The sequence below is a fragment of the Callorhinus ursinus genome, unplaced genomic scaffold, assembly GCF_003265705.2.
Source record: "Callorhinus ursinus isolate GAN/ISIS: 27379988/994484 unplaced genomic scaffold, GSC_fseal_2.0 scaffold70, whole genome shotgun sequence".
NCBI lineage: Eukaryota > Metazoa > Chordata > Mammalia > Carnivora > Otariidae > Callorhinus > Callorhinus ursinus.
In genome coordinates, this window is record NW_027397132.1 from 5379376 (window position 1) to 5399353 (window position 19978).

Here is a 19978-nt window from a genome sequence, read left to right on the forward strand (position 1 = left end):
GTACTGTTTTCATGGTGAACTGTCATCCTATCTGATCAAGTGTTTTAAACCTTGGGCTATTTTTGACAAACTTCTCAAAAACCAAATTCTAATGATGTCTTTTTGACCTCAAACTAACTTTGGGATTTTAAAATGGTCCCTGGACTATCTCAAAAGATTTGTTCTCTCTTGTTATAACAGAGAAATGCTGAGCTAGTTAGGCTTATTTGATATGTTGCATTACATGGGAAGCATTGCCAAATAAGAAGTGAAGATAAACTTTCGTTAGCTTAAGTTTGTATAAATATATGTTAATAATACATGCATTCCAGAAATTCTATGAGATTCTTAAAAACCTGACATGTCCTGCCATAATGTTATCAGTCATAATTCTAGTTACTCTTTTAAAATATATGTCATAGAAATAACCAAATTTCCTTGTCAATGGCATTATAATGAACTCTCACAGATCTTTAACCACAGCCATTTTAAGTCTTTCTGCCATTTACAGACACTTACTGTTTTATCCTGATGCTTTTGCAAAAATGTTCCTGCAAAAGTGCTTCCTTTTCAAAGACATTCCCAGGAACGATCCTGACAAGCACTCTAGAATGCAGCTCTTCCAATAACCTCAAGACCGTAGCACTGAACTGAGCGAGAATTTCTAAGTTCTTTTTTTTCTTTAGATTTATTTATTTATTTATTTATTCGAGAGAGAGAATGAGAGACAGAGAGCACGAGAGAGAAGAGGGTCAGAGGGAGAAGCAGACTCCCTGCTGAGCAGGAAGCCCGATGCGGGACTCGATCCCGGGACTCCAGGATCATGACCTGAGCCGAAGGCAGTCGCTTAACCAACTGAGCCACCCAGGTGCCCTGAGCGAGAATGTCTAAAACTTTAATGGAAAGCTGATTGATTCATAAAGCCACTAACCCGAGATGAAGCGATGCAAGAATTAATCACAAAACACTGAGCGACCTGATGGAGATGACTGTAATTCGGATGACCTCGATTATAGCATTGCTGGTTCTTTCATGTCTTGTTTTCTGGGTGTAAAGGACCCCTTTTCTCCTCTGTCTTAAGCTATCTATGATGTACAACAATTTGGTAAAGTGTATCTTTGCAACAGAGATTGAAACGTGTTTCTTTTTTTCCCCTATCTGATCCCTCCAGAATCCAGAAGCTCTTAGGAAATATTCTTATTTTTCATGACAATATGCATGTTGGCATAAGTTCGATAAGAAATCTGTCCTCCCTATAACAGGACACAACAGGCTTGGCTTCCTGGCCTGGAGAGGCTCTTGAAAGTCCAATCTGAGTTTCCTTGTGAAAAGTTCCAGCAAAGCAGAATTAAAAGCACCTATATGATCAATCACTATTCTTGTGCACTTGCATAAATAATCAGACTGAGTGTATTGAAACCAGTCTTAATTTGCAAACTAATTAGTCTTACTATGGTTATCTTCAATAGAAATGGGGGATGATTATAGAGAGAAAAACTATGTTTCAATAATTATCATCAGATTCTACTGCTGCTTCTTGTCTTGGAGGATTTGTTTTATACCTATAGACTGGACTAGATCCTGAAATCTAGTTTCCTCCAAAATTTGGCTAGAATGCTCCAAACTATCATCTCCAATTCTCCCACTCTCTTGACTTCGAGTCACTATGAAACTAAAACCGTCCTTTCCCCAGAGCTGTGCAAGCAAAAGCTTGACAACTTGATGTCAACTTCAGAGAAATCCCCACAACAGCTCATGTGGACAGCCTCCGTGCCTGCTCAGAAAGATCACCAGGGACAGGCACGCTGCACACCAGGAAAAAGGGTCGGATCACGGCCTGCTCTCACCCCATCTGAAGATGCTCCAAACCCAACATCTAGGAACTCAACTGGCCGCTCTCCAAACTCAGAAACAGAATTTATAATTTCCCTGAAGTACTAACCTTTGTTTTTCTTGTGTTTCCATAGAAGCGTCTGTCATTAAATTACCTGACTGCTCAAACCATATCGAGACCTGATTTAGGTGGAAGCCCGCTGGCTGCTGAAGTACAACGTCCTAAGTAATTGTGAGGCTATGTGATTGCTAACACATCATGCGCACCTTTGTAAATAACTTCAAACAATTGTAACCCATTTAATGTATTTGACTGGTGACATGTTGGCTCCTGGGAACCTCTGCTCCTGGGAACTTTTCGATCCTGGTTAATGTCTTCCTTACTGTCGTCATACAGGCCTCTCCAGTATGTCACGCGCTCTCCGGGGCTTAAAGGCCGGTAGGCAGCCACCCATGTGCTGAACGGTGTTCATGAGGACCAGACACCTGGATGAAGTCAACAAAAACCACAGAAACGATGAAGATGGTAATGATATGGTGATGATATGACCTTCCAGCCTGAAGTCCCAACTAGCGAAGGCAAGGGAACCCACTGACACCACCACCAAAAGGGGAGAATTGCTAAAACCCAAAACAAATGGAGACCAAACTTGAAAAGTCCCAGTTTTGTCGTAGAAAGCTTCATTGAGCTTATTTTGCAAGGCTAAGTTGACCCAGGTCATCCCTTTCTTGTGCTTCTGAAAATCATAAGCAAAGCCTAAACTGCTTCCCGAGGTTGTTGGGAGAGAACCACTAACCAGGTCCCTGTCATTTCAGAAACTTCTGATATGATAACCAATCACCGTGAACAATGAACACTCACCGTGCCCTCACCATGGAAGGTGCCGTGTGACCCCAGAGCCGCACCCCGTGTTCGGGTTGGAGTGCTCCTGGCCTCCCCGGGCCACGCCCCAAGTACTGGTCGGAGTGCTCCTGGCTTTGCCGAGTGTCTTTTTGGTGTGTGCACAGTAAACAATAGTAAGTCCTACTTGGGTGATTTGTTGGTTTTCCTTCTGTTAGGTGGGAACTTTTGACACATCCCAAGTCACATGGCCTGCCAGCCCACCAGAGCCACACTCCCGTCCCCAGCGCCTGGATGGGAGGCTGAGTGTGGAGGAAACGCACCAGAGCTTTGGGGGTGACAGCAGGCCTCCCATGGGCACAGCTGCACCTGCGGAGGGGTGCTCACGGGCCTCAGGTGCCTTGTGGGGGGGGATCCTGGGAACCAAGCAGGAGAAAGTGCCAGGAACCAGCCCGTGGCTTCTCGCTCCAGAGAAACTGGCCTCTTTCTGAGCGACCTGTTCTCACTGGGCACACTTGGCCTTGGGGGACAACCAGGTGCTTGGTGCTGGCTGACGGCCTCAACAGGAGCGCCAGAGCAACGCCCGCCCATCTCTCCAGGCTTGATCAGCCTCCCCTGGAATGGAAAAGCCGTTTCTCCTCCCCAAACCCTCTGTCCTCGGAGGCAAACCTGGAGCCACCGCTCCGTGGCCGGTCTGCGGGACTCCCTGACGTTGCATGTGATTTGGTTTCTCATGAGTGTCCTCTTTCCCCAGCTGGACTGCGGACTGTTATATTAACGTTCGCTTTCTAAGAGCAGCTCCTGCAGGCAGGAAGAGCAGGACCTTGGGTGTTGGGACCCAGGGGAGGGCATGCGCTCCCGATCTGATGTTCCCCAACTCTAAAACAGACTCAGAAAAATAGAACAAAGATGGACTTGTCAATAAGTGATGTGGAAACAATGTGATGACCCTTTACAAAAGGTGAAGCTGCGTCCAGTCTGTCCATACCGCACACCAGCACTATACACATCAGATGGATTAAAGACTTAACCCTTTTAACAAGAAACTATACACGATGAGAACATTCTGGAAATGGGTGGTGGATGCTTGCACAGCCATGGGGGCGTACGAGAGTGCCACTCACCCGAGCGCTTAGAAGTGGTTAAAACGGCAAATTTTAGGTTATGTATATCTTACCACAATAAAAAAAAATGAATTCTAGAAAGCCATTAAAAATATTTGCGGAGAACATGAATATCTCCCTTTAAAACTTCAAAGCGGGAAAAATGTTTTTAAATCCCGATTCAAAACCCAGACACATAAAAAAGATTTTAGGCAAAAATAACTCTAAGCAAAGTCACAACACAAAGTATACACTAGGAAAAAATATTTGCAACTCACGTCGCGAAGGTCTATCTCCCCAATCTACAAAAGGCTCCTGGGAATACAAAAGGAAGACACAAATACAAAGGAGCTCAGGGTAGGCATAGATCACTCACACAAAAAAACCCTAAATGACAAACATAGAGAAAGACACGCATAATCAGAGGATGCGTGTTAAAGCAGTATCAAAATTCCATTTTGTGTCCATCAGAGCCCAAGAGTCAGGGGGTGTCCTCCGATGGCAAGGCAGGGGGAATGGAAGGTGCGGCCGCCGGTGGGGGTGCAGGAAGGCAATCTGGCGGCTCCTTTAGTCCTTGCGTGGCCCTTACTTGACCTCAGACCCAGCCTGCCCCCTTCGAGAGCCCCGTGCCACAGATGCACCTGTTCGCGAGTGAACTTGGGGTGTGGCGGCTCGAGGGGGCACCAGGTGTCATAGCTAAAGGCTGGACCACCGAGTTGTCACTGCTGAGGGGCCAGCTAAGTGAGAGGCGGGACAAGGGCTCCTGGGGCACCACGTAGCAGTGAAAGTTCCACGGAGATCCATGTGCAGGTGGGTAGGGCACAGGTGCGTAGGACGTGGGTGTGTAAAGCGGGTGCCCCACGGAGTGTACACTGGACCGCCTTCAGCATGAGGAAGGAGGGAGAGAAAACGGGTGTCCGTGTGTCTGTCCCTGCCAAGGGGAGACTGCACACGGACGAGCTCATAACCCGGGTCTGCTTACACCAGATACAGTGCTCCTCTTCGCCCTGGGGGAGTTCCGAGACTGTCAGCTCCAGGGAGTAGCAGGACTGCCCCTTGGCAAGTTGTGCACGCTGCCCCGCCCTCCTTCTAGAGAGCTGATGTAGAGAGTGCCACGGGGCGGACTCAGGGCGCCCTGGGCAAGGTCCAGGGCAAGGGAGGGAGGCCGATTACGTTGGGGGAAAATGAGAGGCAGGGGCCGCGCTAGCTCTAGCCGGTGGGGGCAACTGCTCTCACTGAAGGGGCCCCCAGTGGTCACAGCCCCCAGGGCCCCTGGCCCCAGGAAGGTGGGGGGTTGAACCTTGGATAGGCTGGCCTCGGGGACAACCTGCTGCATGACCCCCCACCTACGGCAGGCCAGTACAGCCCTCTAGGAAGTCAGTGGGGCGGGGTGTTTGCACCCCACCCTGCAAGGGGGAAGCCTTTGTAGGCGGATGTTTGCTGACCTAGAACAGATGACTCACACTTCTGCACGGGGCCAGCAGCACTCAGCGATGCCCTTCCCTCATCCCTTGCTGTCCAGGACTGCCCTTGAGGATGAGGGAGGAACCCCCTCCCCACGCCCCAGGTGGCACGTGCTTGCCTGCCCCTCTGCCTTGGATGCCGCCATGCACCTGCTCTCAGGGCTGTTCCTCAGCTGGGGGGCTTCCTCGGGCCTCAGTATCCTCTCCCCAGGTGCGTGCCCAGCTCGGTTTCCTGTGGTCAGGCCCTGGCAGGCTGGGTCCTCTACCAGGAAGCGGCCGATGGCTACGGTGGGAGCTTGTGGGGTGGCTGAGAGCCTCTGTCTGCTTGTCCCCAGCTTGCTTCTGGAGCAAAGGAGGTGGTCGGCTCGGCTCGGGGCCAGTCTTGAAACCACTTTCTTCCACCAGCAGAGGGGAAGGGGTCACTCGACACTTCAGATCCAGGGGGAGCAGAATTTGGCTTCCAGATGCTACTCTGGCATTGGCCATCTGTGTGGCCTTGGGCCGGTGGCCCGGTCCCTGAGCCCGTCTGCACATCCCAACGCGGGGAGCAAGACTGACTGAGGACCTGACGTGGGAAGGTCTTTTGTCAAATGTAGAGCTCTCAAATGAAAAGACTCCCATTGCTGTGATGATACTAATTTGCTATGGTGAGTTACAAGGGAGGCGAGCAGCTGTGGCCACGGCCGAGGCGATCCCCCTGCATCGGGGCACCTCACCAGGTGGTGTGTGCTACATTCGCTCCCTCCGCCCCAGGACCCAGGCCGTTTACCCCGCAAACAAACACCCCAGTCCGGCCGGTGGGACGGGGAGACGCTCTAGGGCAGCAGTTCTCACCCAGGGGGGCACTCGGCCCCCAGGGGACGTTTGGCCAAGTCTGGAGGCATTCTTCCATTCTTGGTCATGGCAGCTCAAGGGAGGGGGTTACTGTTGGCATCTAGCGGGTAAGAGGCCGGGAATGCCGCTCAACAGCCCGCCGCACACAGGACGGCCCCCTCACACGGAGACTGGTCCAGCACCAAATGTGAATAGCGGGACCTGGGAGTCACAGTCCGACAGCCATCTTCCCCTCACCCCCAAACCAGCACCAGGCTATCAATCGATAGCTGCCAATCTTAGTCGCTTTCCCGTGCCAGACCGGGGTTAGATACTTAGCGTGCATTCATTAGACTCCTCTGATGGCGAGATGGCTTGGTCAACTCCAGCTTAGGGAGCAGCAGAGAGCCAGGCCCAGGGCCGGGGTGCTCACGTGCACGTGGAATCTGGTTCGAGTGGGAGGTCCGTGCGCAAGCATTTATCCTGGCCTGACTCATCATCTTCCCAAGTGGAAATCATCCACTTGTCTCCCAACCGGTGGGCGTGGCCCCGGCCGGATGTCTGTGGTCTTGTCAGGCCAGGGGCCAAGTTCCGTGACTGTAGCACACCCCATCTTCCAGGGATGCTGTGGCGTCTTCCCCCGGAAGCTGGCCACGCCTTCCTGGTAGCCTTGGCGGATGGCGGACAGCAGGCGTGGTGTCCAGTGCTCTCTTTTCCCAAACACCAACCAGTTCTCCGGCTCTCTGGCACCGGCTGGGGTGTCCCACAATTCACTACAGTCCTCCTTGACCTCCCGGGGTCGCACAGAGCAGGGGGTGAAGGGCTTAGTCCCACCGGCTGCGCCCGCAACCTCAGGCGCCAGTCGCAAGTCCCGGGCCCCCAGGCGGCCCCCACTTCTGCCTGCAGACAACAAAATCAGGCTCAGGCTCAAATTGCAAAACTCAGGAGCGCGTCATACCTCGGGGTACGGTGTTACCATAAAGGAGAGCCAGAAGAGGAGATGCAGGGGCAAGAAAAGGGGCAGAGGACGCTGTGCCTCCCGCCCTCCCCACGCGGCCACCCTGGGCCACCCTGGGCGAGCGGAGCTTTTCCAATCTCTTGTTCATGAGTTTGCATCAAAGTTCGGTTATGGGAGCAGGATGGACTAGCTTGCGGGCCGCCTCCACCCCTCCCGTCCCTGGAGGCCCGGGTCCCATCCTGAGGCCGTCCAGGGGCCCCACCTGCAGGTCAGGTCAAGGGGGCTCGTTGGGAATAACAAAAGAGGCTCCCATTACTCAGGAAATTTCAAGGGTTGTAGGAGCCCGGTGCCAGGAACCCAGAGGAAGACCAAACATATCTTCCTTATCTTTTTTTTTTTTAAAGCTTCCTTTCACCTCATTTTTTTTAAAGATTTTATTTATTTATTTGAGAGAGAGGAAGTGAGAGAGAGAGAGAACGAGAGGGAAGAGGGTCAGAGGGAGAGGCAGACTCCCCGCCGAGCAGGGAGCCTGATGTGGGACTCGATCCCGGGACTCCAGGATCATGACCTGAGCCGAAGGCAGTCGCTTAACCGACTGAGCCACCCAGGCGCCCATATCTTCCTTATCTTAACGTGTTCCATGGCCACGCAGCTTCTGCTTGGCTCTCGGTCTCTGGGGCCTCCCACTCGGGGAATCCCGCGCCATGTCGTGAGGAACATGGCCAGCCTCAGGAACAAGCCCAGTGGTGCCCAGTGGACCCCGGCCATGATCTGTCACAGCACAGGTTCCCTGTGCAAACGTGGGTTGTAAATAATCGATACCACGAGAAATGCTGACCTGCACGTGATGTCAAGCACCTGGAAACTGGACATGCCTCATCCTCCACCGAGCCTGAGAATGTCACTTTGGACTGACCGTAATCTCTGCCTTACTGAGCCAGGACACGCGATGCAGTGTTGAGTGGGTGGTGGTGCTTCTCTGTAAACAGGACATAAACAAGACAGCCCCTGGGACCTGCGACTGGGACATGGAATTTCTGGGACATGCATTTCATGTATTTACTTATTTTTAAGAAAAGTCAAGGAGGGTCTTTTTCTCATTTCGAATATACTACACGCTCTTTGCAGAAGGATCTGAACAAGGCCAAACAAGGAAACCAAACCGTGTGTGGCCCCCTGGCCCCGACAGTGCTGGGGACACTTGGATGGCACACAGGGGCAGGGGGACAAAGGCGTGGAATCAGGTCTGCGCTGCACAGGGCAGGAGGGAGGTGGTCATCGCTCTGGTGCCCCCCCCCCCAGCCAGAGGACGGAGAGAGAACGGGAGGACACAGGCCCAGGGCCCGGGATCCAGCTGCTCCGTCTGCCGTCCCCAGAGGAAATGCCATGTCTGGGGGACGAGACTCTCCCCACCCAGGCCACCGTTTGGTCCTGCCTGATGTGGGCTGCAACCTCCAGCCTACCCAGCCCCATGCCCATGACCTCTGCCCTCTGCCCTCCTCCGCAGCTGACTGGTCCCAGACTGTCCCCCAGAGTTCCCACCAGCCACCAAACAAAACAAGCCTATGGCCCGCCCTCAGCCTCAGCCATTCCAGGGCAAATTTTGGAATGTGGATGAGGTGCTGGCTGGGAGTGTGTAGCTGGGCTCTGGGACACTCTATGCCTTAGTCCGCGGGCGTGCTGACACTGGTCCTTAAACTGTGTTCCCCGGAACCCCAGGGTCCCACGGGGGGGCAAGCCATGCAGAGGAGCCCTGGGGGCACCGGCTTTTATCTGCCCTGCCCTCCTCCGGTGGCCTTTCAACGGTGGGGAGATCACAGTGGGTTTGGAACAAAAGCGCGTACCTCCCTGCGTTGTCACCTGCGAGCCCAGAGCTGGGCCGCCAGGTGCTCAGCCTCGGCACCTGCCTGCAGCCCCAGCATGGGACCCTGTGAGTGTGGGCTGGAGAGCTGTGAGCCTGACGCTAACTGAAGGGAACGGGAAGCTGAGACCCAGGAGGGGGGTCAGCAGATGGAATCACGTGACCAGCGGGTTCCCCCCCCATTGGTTCTCTGCTTTACACACCCAAGGTCCCCGAGAAAGTGCTGCCAGCCCCAGCTCCCCCACCACCCCGCAGTGTGACTGAGGGAAAGGTGCCCGCACCCTGGTCCTGCTTTCTCATCTTCAGGCCCCAAGCATTTGGGGGAGGGGCAGCAGGTGAGAAACAGGACTCAGGCCCTGGCGGGTTCAGACACCTTGGATCCCCTGCCTGCTAAGCAGTGTTCCTGCTGCTGCTTGCTCCCTTCCCGTGACGGGAGACTCATTTCCTCGTGAGCCAGCCCGTTCTATTTTCAGACAATTGTTGGAAAGCACTTCCCCGCCTCCAGCCAGAGGCTGCCTTCCCGGAGTTTCCGCTCGCTGGTCAGCGTCTGCCCAGCAGAGTCTCAGATATCAGGCCGCCCAGCCTTCCTGGGCACCGGGCGAAGAGCCGTCCTTACGGCCTCCTTGTGCGCTGCCAGCTGACCCCCCCACCCCGAAGGTGGCGTCTCATTGGCGGATTCCAGCATCCAACGCTCCACGCCAGAATGTTTGCTCGCAGAGGAAATTGCCCAAACGTCTGCCTGAGTGTAGATGGGTCTCCGAGTTGCCCCGGCCCCCCAGGACACAGGCATCTGAGTCCTAATAACCCCTGACTCATGGCTTTGAAACCCAGTCGCCAGGCTGGTGCGGCTTCCAACACGGGTGAAGCGCTTTCTAAATTTAGTGGACGAGGTAGTTGGGAACCGACCAGCCTCCCAGGGCACCCTGTGCCCATCTCACCGTCCCCCGCACCGTGAGTGCTGGGAAAGGCCAAGCCCGGTCCGGGGCTGGGGGCTCCCTGACCCAGGCGGGGAGACCTAGACCCCAGGGAGACACCACTCAGGTCCGAGCCCAGCTCTGGGGCCTGGGCCAGGCAGCGGGAGCAGCTGCTTCCTGGCCTAGAGGCAGTTAGACCACAGGCAACTGCAGACCTGCACCTCCCCCATCTGCCCCCACCGCCCAGAAGTGTGCCTAGGCCAGTCCCCGTTCACCTCAGTCCCCCACCCTGCTGGCCACTAGCCCCTGGCCTTTCAGGTTCCGGGAGGGGCTGCCCCGTTTGGTTCCCACTGCAGGGACCTCCCTCCTTCCCTCTTGGAGCTGCGTGAGCACGCCACAAAGCCGCTAGGTCAGGGCCAGTGGGGGATGAGGTTCTCGTGGTGACCCAGGGTCCCGGCAATGGTGACTGGGCGTGTGGGCCTCTGAGGCCTGTGTTTGCCCATGGACGCACCCCTCCGGGCTGGGCCCAGCTCCTAACGGTTATGGCTTCCCTGCACGGGACCTTGCTCTGTGCGGAGCTGTTCCTCAGTCCTGCCCATATTTACTGTGCATGGCATGCGGCCCCGGGACGCGGCAGGAGGCCGCGGAGCCAGGGCTGCTGGGGGCTCGAGTCAGGCCCCCAGCGAGTGAGCCAAGCAGCAGTTCGGAAGTGACCAGAGGGAGTCAAGGTGCCAGCCAGGTCCAGTGGGGCTGAGGACATGGTTGTGGGGGCAAGGGAAGAAGACCACACCGAGCAAAGAGCCGCGAAGGGGAAGGGCGGCCGTGGGTGTGCCAGGGGCTCCTGACACAGAAACTGCGCAAGTAGGGGGTCAGACAGCAGAGCCCCTGGCACCCCCAGGGTCCACGGCATGCAGCTGCAGTCGGGTGAAAAGTGGCCCCAAACACAGAACGGGCCTCACTGGGAAACAGAGTCCTTGCACATATAAGTCAGGTAAGGGTCTGAGATCCCCCTGGGCAGGGGTGGGCCCTCCATCCACTAAGAGGAGAAGAGGCCACAGGGACACAGGGGGTGGAAGCCACGGAAGAGGCCGGAAGAGACGGCAGGGGCTGGCGGGGAAAGCAGGCCCCCGGCGGGCTGAGCAGTGCCAGCCGCCCCCCCCAACCGGGAGCTGGGAGGGACCAGGAAGGACCCTCCCCTGGAGCCCTGGAGGGAGTGCAGCCTGCTGCCACCTTGATCTCAGGCTTGGGCCTCCAGGTCGGGGGAGAACGAACTTCCATTGTTCAGGTCTCCACAGCAGCCACTGAATGGGACACAGCTCGTCTCAGGGAGCCTGGGGGCACCTGCGTTGGCGTCCGTGGGGAGCCCGTGGAGGTCCCTGCACTCAGTTCTGGGGTGGGGTGGTCTTAGTGTCCTGTCCTGGGCAGGGCGGCCTGTGGGACCCGGGCAAGGGGAGGTGGTCCCGTGGTCTCCGCGGGGCGGGGTCTGATACAGCCCACCGGCCGCGCACTCCTCTTTGCTTTCTGACGGAAACTTTCTTTTCCCTGGGAAATCCACTCGATTGCACAAACGAAGCCACATGCCCCCATGAGCGCCGGGATGCGCTCCTTCCCCCTTGGGACAGAGGTGGTCGCTGACAAGCAGCTCCCTTTCAGCACCGTCCGGTCCTCTCTGCACGGGAGGGTCTGCGTGGGCCTTTCACAGCTGCTTCAGAGAAGCGGGTTGTGCGGACGCCCCACAGCGGCACTTAACAGTTGGTGTGGCGGGACACGGGGCCTCCGTGGTAGTCAAGCCGGCGCCTGCATTTCTGCACATTTGGGCTCAAATCCTGGGTCAGAGGTTGGGCACAGCTCACCCTCTGATGGCTCTCGCTAGACGTCCCATCTTCCCCCACACGTGGTTGGCAGTGGGCGGAACCTCGGCTGGAGTCCGGCCCTGGTTTGGCCCTTCCCGCCGCCCCCCAGCCCTGCTGCCTGTAGCCAGCAGCCCAGCTCCGCCCGCCACAGGGAGGCTTGAGGACAGGGGAAACCTGGAAGGGGCAGGTGGCGAAGTTGACAGCCGTCCCTCCTGTGTCCAGCACACTCGCCGCCAGCTGCCACCCAGCACGTGCTCCCGCACCTCCCCCTCAGGTGACCGAGGGCGCCCCAACTCCCTCTCTCCTCCAATCCGTCTGCCCAGCCTAGCCGTCCCTACCAAACAACCTCCACACTTAGTGGCTTCAAAAAATAAGGAGAGGGGAAAATAGGAAGGACAAGTTTCACAAACGATGGCGTCATGTCGAAAGACCACAGCCACAAGTGAGCTAGGCAGGTCCCCACTGTCCAAAATCTGCGGCATTTGTGCCTCAAATAAATAACAATAGTGAAGGGTTACAATAATCAGCTGAATAAGGATCCCCCGAGTCCATCCTGATGGGAAGGTGGGCTGGTGGGAGGAGGGCAGCTCCTCATGACGTGGGAATGCCGGCCCACAAACCCAGGATGGATGAGGGGTGAAAAGCGCCACTCCCCAGTGGTAATCAATGATCCTCAGGACAGAGTCAGGCACGGGTCCAGGAGGAAGTTGAAACTGAGTGGCTGAAACTTTGGGGGGTGGGGGTTGGTGAAAGAAAGGAGAAATCCAATAGACACCCCCGAACCAAGTAATCAAATTAACTTTGCCAGTAACTTAGATAACTGTAGATAAACTACAGTTAAGTTAAAGTCACTGCTAAGATGCGGCGAGAAGTCAGCGTCTGCGCGCTATTCCTGCCAGAAGCGCGTAATGTGAGCCTGGTCGTGAGCAGGTGCGCGAGCCCAGCCGGGAATTCCACAAAATAATGAAGCCTGGACACTTCAGAAACGTCAAAGTCCTGAATTACCAAGGAGGGGGCGGAGGGGGGTCTAGAAGAAGGGGGGCGGGGGGGGGGGGGGGGGGGGATGGGGGGGATGGAGCCGCGGAATGCAATGCAGATCTCGGATGGTCTCCGCCATAAAGACATTGTTGAGACAATCGATGGTCCCCTAAGGCCTTAGGTTGACAAACAGCATTGCTCTGATGTTGTTTTCTTGACGCGGATAACAGTGCTGTCGTCACGTAAGAGAATTCTTATTTTTAGGAAACACACGCTCAGTGTTTGGGGGTTAAGGGAATCAACTTCTGCTTATTCTTAAATGGTTCAGGAAAAACTAAGGAGAAACAGGAGAAAACAAAGACAGTACACGGTTAACGTTGAGGACTTCAGGATGAAGGCTATCCAGTAACACTCTGCACCGCTCTTGCCAACAGTTTGTGTTTGGAAATCATGTTCCCTGATTCTAAAACCTTAGTGACTTAAGGGGCGTCTGGATGGCTCAGTCAGTTAAGCGTCTGACTCTTGGTTTCGACTCAGGTTGAGATCTCAGGTCATGGGATCAAGCCCCTCTGTGCCGGGCATGGAGCCTGCTTAAGATTCTCTCTCTCTCTGCCCCTCCTCCCATATAAACAAATTAAAAAAAAATAAACAAACCACCTTAGTGAGTTAAAGTAACGAGGTCACCACCTTGCTCATGGGTCTGCGCCCTGGGCCGCCGTGCGTCTCTGCCCCCCCCACGGCGTCAGGGGTCACAGCGTCCCAGACTCGGCGGGTTCCCGGAGCCGCCATCCCAGGGACGGGGAGTGGAGGCAGTGGGCACAGTGTCCGGGCTGCTGTGTTCTGGGGGCCGAGCACTCACGGGCGCCAGCTCCAGAGGGACGCAGTGGAGACCCCACCTCTCGCCATCAGGGGTCTCACACAGCTTTGTGTCAAAACTACTAGGCACCATCCAAGCGGTAACCAGGTGAGGCCGGAGAAACGTGAATCCACTGGATTGCAATAATCGTCTGTTACAAAGAGTATGTATGTCAAACGCCCTGTTCTGTACCTTAAATGCTTACGATTGTTGTCAATTACATAACTGTGAAACTGGAAAAAGATCATTTTTTTCTGGCTACAGGGAAAAAACCCCCACTACGCATCATCCACCCGCTCTTTTCTCAGTAACTTCATTGAGATACAGACCCTAACGTTTGCCATTTCAAAGTATACCATTCAGCAGTGTATTCACGTGTCGTGCCTCCAGCACCACCACCAAATTCCAGACCTGTTTATCACTGCAGGAGAAACCCGGAGCCCGGAGCCCGCTGAGCGGTGCCCCTCCCCCACCGCCCCTCCCCCACCCAGCACCACCCATCTGCTTTCCGCCTCTGTGGATTTGTTCTAAACATCTCATATCCACAGAACCGGACAACCACTCTTTTGTCTCTGGCTTCTCCCAGCATGTTTGCGAGGTTCACCCGTGTCCTGGCGTGGATCTGTGCTTCCCTCCTTTTCACGGTTGAATAATACTCCGCGGTGTGGACAGAGCACATTTTGGCTCCATTCATCTGTTGATGGACATTGGTCTCCGCCTCTTGGTGTTCGTGAACAGTGCTGCCGCAAACACGGTGGAGCAGTTGTGTATCTGAGCACTGTCTCCCGGTTCTCTGGGGCCTGCGCTCAGGAGTGTACCTGCGGGGTCCTGTGGCACCTCTGTTCACACGTGACCAACAGCCCACTTCCCACCAGCACCACGTCCTTACCAGCACTTGTTAGCATCTGTCCTCGTGGGGGTGATGGGGTGCTGCAGTCATCCTTCCACTCTGAGCTCCTACTCAGTGCCCACCCTGTCCTCCGAGCTCACGCACGTGGGTCCTGGCACTCCTGCAGGGATGGGGCTGTGGGTGGGGGAGACAAGGAAGGCAGTTGGGGGGCTGCAGGCAGGCGTGGCTGGAACACCATAAGGCCTCTGGCGGCCTCTGCGCTGGGAGCCCCACTCCCGTCTGCTGGAACGAGGGCCCTTGTCACCCTCTCCCAGCCCACAAAAGCAGAAGAAGGAGGGCTTTGGACGGGGTCTTGGCTCCGGCTGCTACAGCACAGTACCAGGTGGAGCCCAAAGCGCAGCCATTTCTTTCTCTGGGTTCTGGAGGCTGGGAGTCGGAGACTCAGCTGCCTGCAGCCTTGGTGTCTGGTGAAAGCCGGCTTGCTGGCCTGCAGACCGCCCCTTGCAGCAGGTCCTCATGTTTGGGGCGGGGGGGGGGGCAAGCAGTGGGAGAAGACTCGCCCGTTTCTTCTCATAAGGGCACTAATCCCATCACAGGGCCCCAGCCTCCAGCCCTGGGGCTGCATAGATCCTGGACCTCAGTTCCTTCCCCCCGCTGACCTCCTGGCCTGCTTCCTGGAGCCCAAGGGTCTGGGTAATGACAACCACCACAGCAGGGAGAGGAGCGCTACGGGGCGCTGGGCATCTCCCACAGGCTTTCTGATTTACACCCTGCACTGCCCCCAGCAAGGTGGCCCCACTGCCGCCTCCCTCCTCCCCAAGGTGGGCAGAAGGGCCGCACCGGCCACACCAGGGAGCACAGTTCTGGGCTCTGAGGGACACCCTCTCCCTGTGACAAAGGCCGCTACCAGTGGCCGCTGACAGAGGGACTTCAGGCAGGGCCAACAAGGGCCTGCAATGGAGAGCCGTCCTGAGTCCCTCTGGAAATACACCGGGACCCACAGCCATTCCTGTGAACAAGACCATCAAGAGGCTGGGCCCCGTCTCCCCTCTCTGGTCCCTGCCCGCCCGTGGACACAGCTGGCCATGCATCCACACTGTGCACCCTTTGCCAGTCTTCACCTGGGCCCCACACCCTCCTTCTCCCCTGAAGCTCAGCCCTTCCGGCCGGCAGCCACGATGGACTAAGGTCCCTTAACCGCTGACCGCTGCCTTGCTGAAGCACCCGGTCTGGTAGGAGCCTCGAGCTCAGTGTTTGTGCCCGTGGCCTGTCCCTTCACGCCAGGCCATCTGCTCCATACAGGAAGGCACCCGGCTTGCGATTGCGGGGCTGTGGACGGGACACGTGCTCGACAGTTGCTCGGGGCCTCCTTCCTGGTGTGGGGTGGGGCTGCAGCCAGAGACCCCCTAGAGGAGGAGGGCGTGGGGTTCTCTGTCGCCACGGAGCCCTCACTCTGGGAGGGGGGACACATCCTCTGCCGTCAAAGGGACTGGGAGAGGTTGCAGAGCCCCACGGTGCAGGTGGGGAAACTGAGGCTGGGACTGATGCCTCTCCCTCCCCACCCCCGCCCGCCCCCGGTGTTGATGAGGGCCGTGCCCACTCCCAGCCCTACCTAGTTCCCTCCTCACGTCCCACCGTGGGGACCCCAGAACCTGCCCTTTGACAACTGAATGGGACAGCAGGACCCCGAAGGTGCAGCACGTCTGGATCGGAATCCCCACGCCCCCCTCTCCGGTAGCGTGTCCTCGGGAGCGTCACTAAATGACGTCACCCTCACCCGCAGACAGCAGGTGCGAGACCGATCGGCGGCAGCGACGCTCGGCCGGCCTCCCGCCGCCAGAGAGCGCGGCAGGCAGCACGCAGGCGTCGTGGGGCCCCTGACGCCGCCCGCGCGCCCTCCTCGCCGCTGCGGTGTTTTGCTTCCGGTTATTCCGGAAGTTGGGTGCCGAGGGCGGTGGAGGCGACTTCCGGTTCCGGGACGGCCGTGGCGGCTGCGCGGCGCCGGGGCTCTGGGACCGTGGTGCGTGGGCCGCGGCTGCCGGCGACACCGATCCGTCCCCGGCCGATCGGAGGCGGGCCTCGCTCGGCCTCCCTGAGTCGCTCCGCCCGGCGGGGCTGCGGCCCGTTCGCCCGCACGCCGCGGACTCGGACGGCCCAGGGACGAATGAATGAATGAGCAGGCGAGGGGACGGCGGACCGGGCGCCGGGCTTCTCCTCGGGTGACCCCTCGGCGGCGAGCCGCAGCGCGGGGCGGGGGACAGGATGAACCGGGCCAAGCCCGCGACGGTCCGCAGGCCCAGCGCGGCGGCCAAGCCGTCAGGTGCGGGCTTGTGCGGCGGCGGGGGCTCCCGGGCATCGGGGCCTCCAGGAGGCGGGCTCCCTGCCGTTCGGCACATCCGAGGCAGCAGACAGCCGCTGAGGGAGCCGCGGGGCCAGGGGCGGGTGCTGGAAGCCCAGGGCGGGGGCGCTGCGCGGCTTCAGATCCGGCTTTGTCCCCCGCGAGCTGTGTCTGTGCCTTGTTTCCCTCCTGTGCGAAGCCGGCGGGCGGTGCCTGGCTGGGAGTCTCGTGGAGGCCTGGTCTGTAGTGAGCGCGGCGTGACTGTCGGCGGCTGTCGTCACCCACCGCACCGGACCCGGCTGCGCCCTGGGCTTGCTGGCCACCTGTCCCTTGCCTGCCTTGACCCTTGTTTAGTCCCCTATGAGACCGCAGGAGGTTGCCGTCTGTCTCCAGCACCCTTCCCACCGCCGCCACTGTGTAAAGTGCACGTTTCTCCACCTCCCTTCTCTGCAGGGCACCCTCCACCAGGAGACTTCATTGCTCTGGGCTCAAAGGGTCAGGCCAACGAATCCAAAACGGCGTCCACCCTGTTGAAGCCTGCCCCTTCTGGCCTGCCTTCCGAGCGCAAGCGGGACGCCGCAGCTGCTTTGGCGGGCGCCTCAGCCCTGACCGGCCTCACCAAGCGCCCCAAACTCTCGTCCACACCCCCCCTGAGTGCCCTGGGGCGCCTGGCTGAGGCTGCAGTGGCAGAAAAGCGTGCTATTTCTCCATCCATTAAAGAGCCATCTGTGGTCCCAATTGAAGGTAAAGTCTGTTTCTGAGCTTCCCGGAGAGCACATCCCACACCTTGTCTGTCTCCTGGGGGGGCCGCTGAAGGCTGCTTCCAGGCTTAGCGCCAGAGCTGAGCACAGGTTCTGTGCAGAAGGTGCAGAGGAGTCATCTGGGAGTTTGTTCTGCAGAGCACTTCTCACGCAGGTGCCTTTACCCCACGTGTGCTTCCAAATTCTGTGACAGAGGTGGGGAAATATTAACGGGACCCAGGGCGACATGGCACAGGCAGGTCTCAGGCCTGAATGCTGCGGGCACGAGTGCCGGCCAGGGCCCGTCCCCGCAGTGAGCTCAGCGTCCTGCTCTTAGCAAAGCGGGCACGGGCTGTGCTGGCGCCCCGTCAGCGGGGAGGTGGACGGATGGTGGCTCTTCAGCTGTTCCCGTGTCGTGGAGGAGCCCCTGCTGCACTGCCGGCGGCTCTTCTTTGGGAGCAGTGTCCTTCCTTTGCCCGGTGGCTCATCTGATGTCCTTGCTGAGCACCTCCTTTGTGACAGGCTCTGCTCCACGCACTGGGGATCAGCAGAAACTGAGACCAGAGCCTTGTTCTTGCGGGCTCTGTGTTCTCGTGTGTCCGTCTCTCTGCCTGGGGTGGGGACGTTTGCACTTCAGTAATCTCTACTAATGGCCAAGAGCTCGTTGGTCTCTTTCTCTTTAGTTGGGAAAGTAATACTACAACGTTAGGGACGTCCAGGAAAATTTTCTTAGAAATTACTTGTGATTGTGTTCTTTACAGAAGGGCTTTTAATCTCTATGCACCTCAGGTTGCCCCTGCTTTTCTGTGTCACCTTCCCATTGGTTATTTCTAGCTGCTCCACGATACCCCGTAGATCAGATCCGTTAACTATCAAGCCAGCCCCAGGTTTTTAGCATAGAGATAGTCACACAACAGCTTTGGCACGGAGAAGGCTCATGAGGGATTTGTGAAGTTCAGCCCTAAAGACTGGACAGGGTTTTGACGGGGGGTTGAGGATGTTGGAGAATAAGCTGCTGAGCGAGGCATCCAACCTGGAGAGTGGGACTGTGCCCAGGGAACGGGCAAGGTCTGGGCAGCTCCCAGGGGCGAGAACCCAAGCTGGCAGGCAGGGAAGATGCAGTTGGCTGCGGTGAGCCTTGGGGCATGAGGAGCAGAAGACACGGCTGGCGCTAGCTGGGCTTTGGAAGATGAATCAGACCTCTGTCCATGCCCAACCCTCCCAGGCGGCACCCACCCTGGCCGTGAGGGCTGAGGCCCCGGCTTGCACCACGGTTCTCCCGGTTACTGGCTGGCATCTGCCATACAAGGTGCTTCTGGAGATCAGATGAAACGCGGTTATGGAAAGCGTGTTCTGAGCGATGAAGCACTTCACAAGCGTCATCAGTGAACAGAAGGTGGAACACAGCCGAGCGCAGCCCCTGGCACATGGAACATCGAGGTCTTCCCTGAGTCCAGTGCGTCTGCGCGACCTGCTTGCCTTGTGTCCCGGACCCCTGGGAAGCGTTCAGCTGGTATCGCTGAATCCTCTGCCCTTGCACAGTTAACTCACACCAATGGCAGCACCTCTCTCTCTGTGTGTTTGCATCTTTAAAAATCCCCGGGAGAATCTCTTGGCCCCAAGAAGACGCTACAGTGGGGATTACAAACTGTGTGTGAGCAATACCGAGTGTCGCACCAGGAAGAGGTGTGGTGGACCTGGCAGGCTCCCGGGAAGCTGGTGGTGCAGGGAGGTTGGTGAGCTCCGTGTGCCGCTGAAGCAAGATGGCGGAAAGAAGGAAAAGCTAAAGAGATGGCAGAAGTGAACACGGGAGAGAAGATCAAAACCCAAAGAGGGTTGTTTGCAGAGACCGTTGAAGCAGAAGCCCCCGTGCGGAGCGGGTCTGAGGGGAGGGCAGAGGCAGGCAGCGCCGGGAGGGGAGACCCGCAGAGAAGCCGCTGCTGTTAGAGGAGAAAAGGCGATGAATGGCATTGGGCCGGTTAATTTGGAAACTTAGAAAAAGTTGGCCGATTTGTAGAAAAATGTAGTGTAGGAGCAGCTAACCCCAGGGTAGCCGTGCGGGAGGTGGGGAGGGGTCTGGAGGTGGCTGGGCCAGCGCTAGAGGCTGGAGGGCACTGTTCCCGCTGTGGCTCGTTGTTGGCTGGGTCAGCCCGTGAGGCGGGCGGCCCCTGCCTGCTCCGTCCCCAGATGTTGCTGCTGTCTGCCCTGAGACCCTCACTCACTGGGCTTGTGCAGGTTTGCCCTGTTGTCCACTGGCTTTGGGGGGATCCTGAAGGCGGGTTCTGACCACGCCCTTCCCGCACCTGCCAGTGCCCCCCTCCGCGCTGCTGGACGAGATCGAGGCCGCCGAGCTGGAGGGCAATGACGGCCGGATCGAGGGCGTGCTGTGTGGGGCCGTGAAGCAGCTAAAGGCCACCCGGGCCAAACCGGATGGCGCGCTCTACCTGAGCCTCATGTATCTGGCCAAGATCAAGCCCAACATCTTCGCCACAGAGGGTGTCATCGAGGTGAGGACTGGCGGGTCTGGTGAGGCCCTCGCTCTGGCCTTGAGTTCCCCCCCCCCCCCCCCCCCCCCCCCCCCCCCCCCCCCCCCCCCCC

The 19978-nt window shown here is 57.6% G+C and overlaps 1 protein-coding gene and 1 long non-coding RNA gene across 3 annotated transcripts in view; one reads left to right on the forward strand and one right to left on the reverse strand.

The window, feature by feature from the left end:
- Positions 1-2162: 2162 nt before the first annotated feature.
- Positions 2163-16223, reverse strand: LOC141371362 (uncharacterized). 2 transcript variants are annotated; one of them, XR_012376262.1, is made up of 3 exons: positions 16080-16223; positions 14342-14476; positions 2163-2298 (listed from the first exon to the last, which is right to left on the reverse strand). It is a non-coding gene; the product is annotated as an uncharacterized lncRNA (long non-coding RNA). The 2 variants fall into 2 exon arrangements; XR_012376263.1 differs by lacking the exon at positions 16080-16223 and adding an exon at positions 15915-16035.
- A 79-nt stretch (positions 16224-16302) lies between these two features.
- The window catches only part of INTS1 (integrator complex subunit 1), a 30003-nt gene continuing 26327 nt past the window's right edge, over positions 16303-19978 (forward strand). Inside the window, exons 1-3 of the mRNA XM_073886285.1 lie at positions 16303-16622; positions 17094-17384; positions 19691-19887. Coding sequence (XP_073742386.1) covers positions 16565-16622; positions 17094-17384; positions 19691-19887 — 546 coding nt within the window. The 5' untranslated portion in view covers positions 16303-16564. The remainder of the gene's footprint in view (positions 16623-17093; positions 17385-19690; positions 19888-19978) is intronic.